The 2,894-nt window shown below is 34.6% G+C and overlaps 1 protein-coding gene across 1 annotated transcript; it reads left to right on the plus strand.

Annotated features, from left to right (window-relative positions):
- The first annotated feature begins 1,418 nt into the window (after positions 1-1,418).
- Positions 1,419-2,894, plus strand: LOC130933326 (protein BIG GRAIN 1-like B). The gene has a single exon (XM_057862913.1). The coding sequence runs from the start codon at positions 1,511-1,513 to the stop codon at positions 2,858-2,860; it is 1,350 nt and encodes a 449-aa protein (XP_057718896.1). The 5' UTR covers positions 1,419-1,510; the 3' UTR covers positions 2,861-2,894.

Raw genomic sequence — 2,894 nt, forward strand, 5'->3', positions numbered from 1 at the left:
AAAAAGATCTTTAAAAATATAAATTATAGCTTCTATTTTTTTTATTTTGCTAGTATTTTTATTTTTACTACTGAAATTTTATTAAACACACTTACAAATTTTTTTAACATTAATAACACCCAAACAAACTTATTATCTTGCCATTTTTCTTTCTCACTTTGCTTACCCCATAAAGAGTATTTAATCATTTTAACATTTTCATTTATTGATAATGATGTATTGGGAAACCTTGGATACCAAACCAAAAAAATTAGGTATTAAAATCACATTTGATATTATAGATCAGACATATTTGATTAATTCATGATTCGATGATTTATTCCTGAATTTAAAGCATTACCAAAAATAAATACACATACCAAAACACTTATTTTTATGCAACTCTTCTTTTCATTTCATCTTGATCAACGGCTACAAAGGTACAAATTCAAACTGGGTAATGAGTGATCAAATTAAAGGAGAAAAAGAAAATATTGACATAACTGATAACTCTCAAGTTAATTTATTCAATTCATCATTTAAAGTCTGCAAACACAATAAATTTAATAGTTTTTTTTTTTCCAAAATTTGACATGACTTAGTTTAGCAAATAAAATTACGTTGAACTTAAAAAAATATATATTTGAATTTAGAATAATAAAACTCAAAATAGCCTCTGATAATTACCTCAAAAGACAACGAGACCCTTAATAAAAAAAATCCAATCTGCCCTCTGACAGTTATTTCGAAAGGACAACGAGGCCTCTGTGCCAAAAAAATTAGGTTATTTTTTTTGGCACATGAGCTAATTAATCTAAAAAAAAATATCAGGGGCCGAATTGAGTATTTTTTTTAGGGATTTGGATCCTCTAAAGTTTGAATTTCACTTTAGAGAGTAAAGTGAGATCTTCTACCTTTGAATATTTTCTCTTTCATATTTATTTTTAGTCCCACCTATGAAATCAATGGTGAGAGATCATACTTTATTCTCTAAAGTAAAATTTAAACTTTAGAGGATACAAATCCTTTTTTTAGAGACCTCATTGTCCTTTCAAAATAATTGTCAAGGATTAGAGTATTCACTCAATTTAGAGAGTTTGAACCAATATAAGTTTAATATAAATGATAAATACTTAAGTATCATTTTGAGATTTACTGAATACAATTATTCAATTAAAAGATTCCTTCATCATAATGAAATAAAACACATAGATTAACTCTAGAATATTCAATTAAATTTAGAAGTGATAGCATAGTCCATAAATAGAAAGAGAAAAAAGCAGAAAATTTAGGGATTTGTGAGAAAAGAAAAAAAAGAAAAAGAAAAGAAGTATAGAAGCAACATGATGTTGGAAAAAGAAAGGAGAGTGAAGTTGAATGCCAAATAAGCATAGACCATAGTGACCAATGTGTCACATGGATGTTCCTATTTCCCCCCTTTATAAACTCCTTCCTCCCTGTTCCCCTCTTCCCCCAATTTCTCCATTCTCATTCTCAACTTTCTTCCAAATTTACCCTTTTCTATTTCAATATGAAGAACAACACACTCACAGATCATGAACACTACCACCATAGCACCAGATTCCTTCACAATCCTTCTTTCTCTTCAACCCTCCTTGACCAAATCTACCGTTCCATTGACCAATCCGAACAACACAATTACACAAATACCCCCAATCACATGAACACCTTCTTCACACAAACAACTTCAAGAACAGAGAAGAACAAGAAACAGGATACATCAACAAGAAGCACGTCACGTGACTATGACAATGACGTCACGTGCTTCAGTTCCACGTCACTTTCCTCCGATTCCAGCTCGTCCTCTTCTTCTTCCGCGGGATTCTCATCCTCCGACACGGAGTCAACAAGGCCGTCAAGGACGCGGTCGTCCTCATCGTGCTTCTTGCCTCTGAGGTCGGTGAAGACCAGCGCGTCCTTGAGGGACGAGGAAAAAGGAGACGATCATCGTCGAAAGTTCCACAGCTTTCGCCACGATTTCAAAACCGAATTAGGCGCTCTAATCGGCGGCGATCGTGGCGAAGATGATTACGAATCATTGTCCATGAAATCCAAGTCAAGAGCGTTGAAGATCTATAACAATATCAAGAAGGTGAAGCAACCGATTTCACCCGGTGCTAAGATCACTAGCTTTCTCAACTCGATCTTCGCTACTTCCAAGAAAACCAAGTGCACCAACCATGACATAAAAAATATTTATCAAAATCGGTTACATGAATCAAACGACACTTGTAAGAACGTGGACAGCGATGCAAAAAAGCCAAAGTCAATTCAAACTTCATTGCCTTCTACTTGTTCATTTTCGAGGTCTTGTTTGAGTAAAACTGGTCGGCTACATAGACCAAACGACGCTCTAGAAGAAGAAAGAGAAGCCAAGTTAGTTCAAACTTCAACACATTCTTCTCTTTCTTCTTCTAAATCTTGTTTGAGCAAGACTCTAACTTCCGAAAGGGAAAAGCTTCGCAACGGAGCGAAAAGAACGGTTCGATTCTACCCCGTGAGCGTGATTGTGGGTGAAGAAGGAATCAATAATAAAGTTGCCACAAAAACATGGAAGAATAGCACCAACGTAGAGAAGAGCAAGGTGGTGAAAGAAGCTGCAAGGGAGTTCTTGGAGGAGTACCATAAGAACAAGAACAAGAACAATTTGGTTTCAGAAGCTTTAATGGATTTGCATAAAAATAATAGTAACAAAATAAATAATGCAAATGAAGATGATGACGAAAACGACGACGACGATGACGTGGCAAGTTGTGCAAGTTCGGATCTGTTTGAGCTTGATCATTTGGCTGAGCTTCCTGTGTATGAAACAACTCATGTTAGCACTAATCGTGCCATTGCTAATGGTCTTGCTGTGTAGTTAATTAGTTATTGTACAATAATTTTTATATTTT

The sequence above is a fragment of the Arachis stenosperma genome, chromosome 6 (genome assembly GCF_014773155.1).
Source record: "Arachis stenosperma cultivar V10309 chromosome 6, arast.V10309.gnm1.PFL2, whole genome shotgun sequence".
NCBI classification, from domain to species: domain Eukaryota; kingdom Viridiplantae; phylum Streptophyta; class Magnoliopsida; order Fabales; family Fabaceae; genus Arachis; species Arachis stenosperma.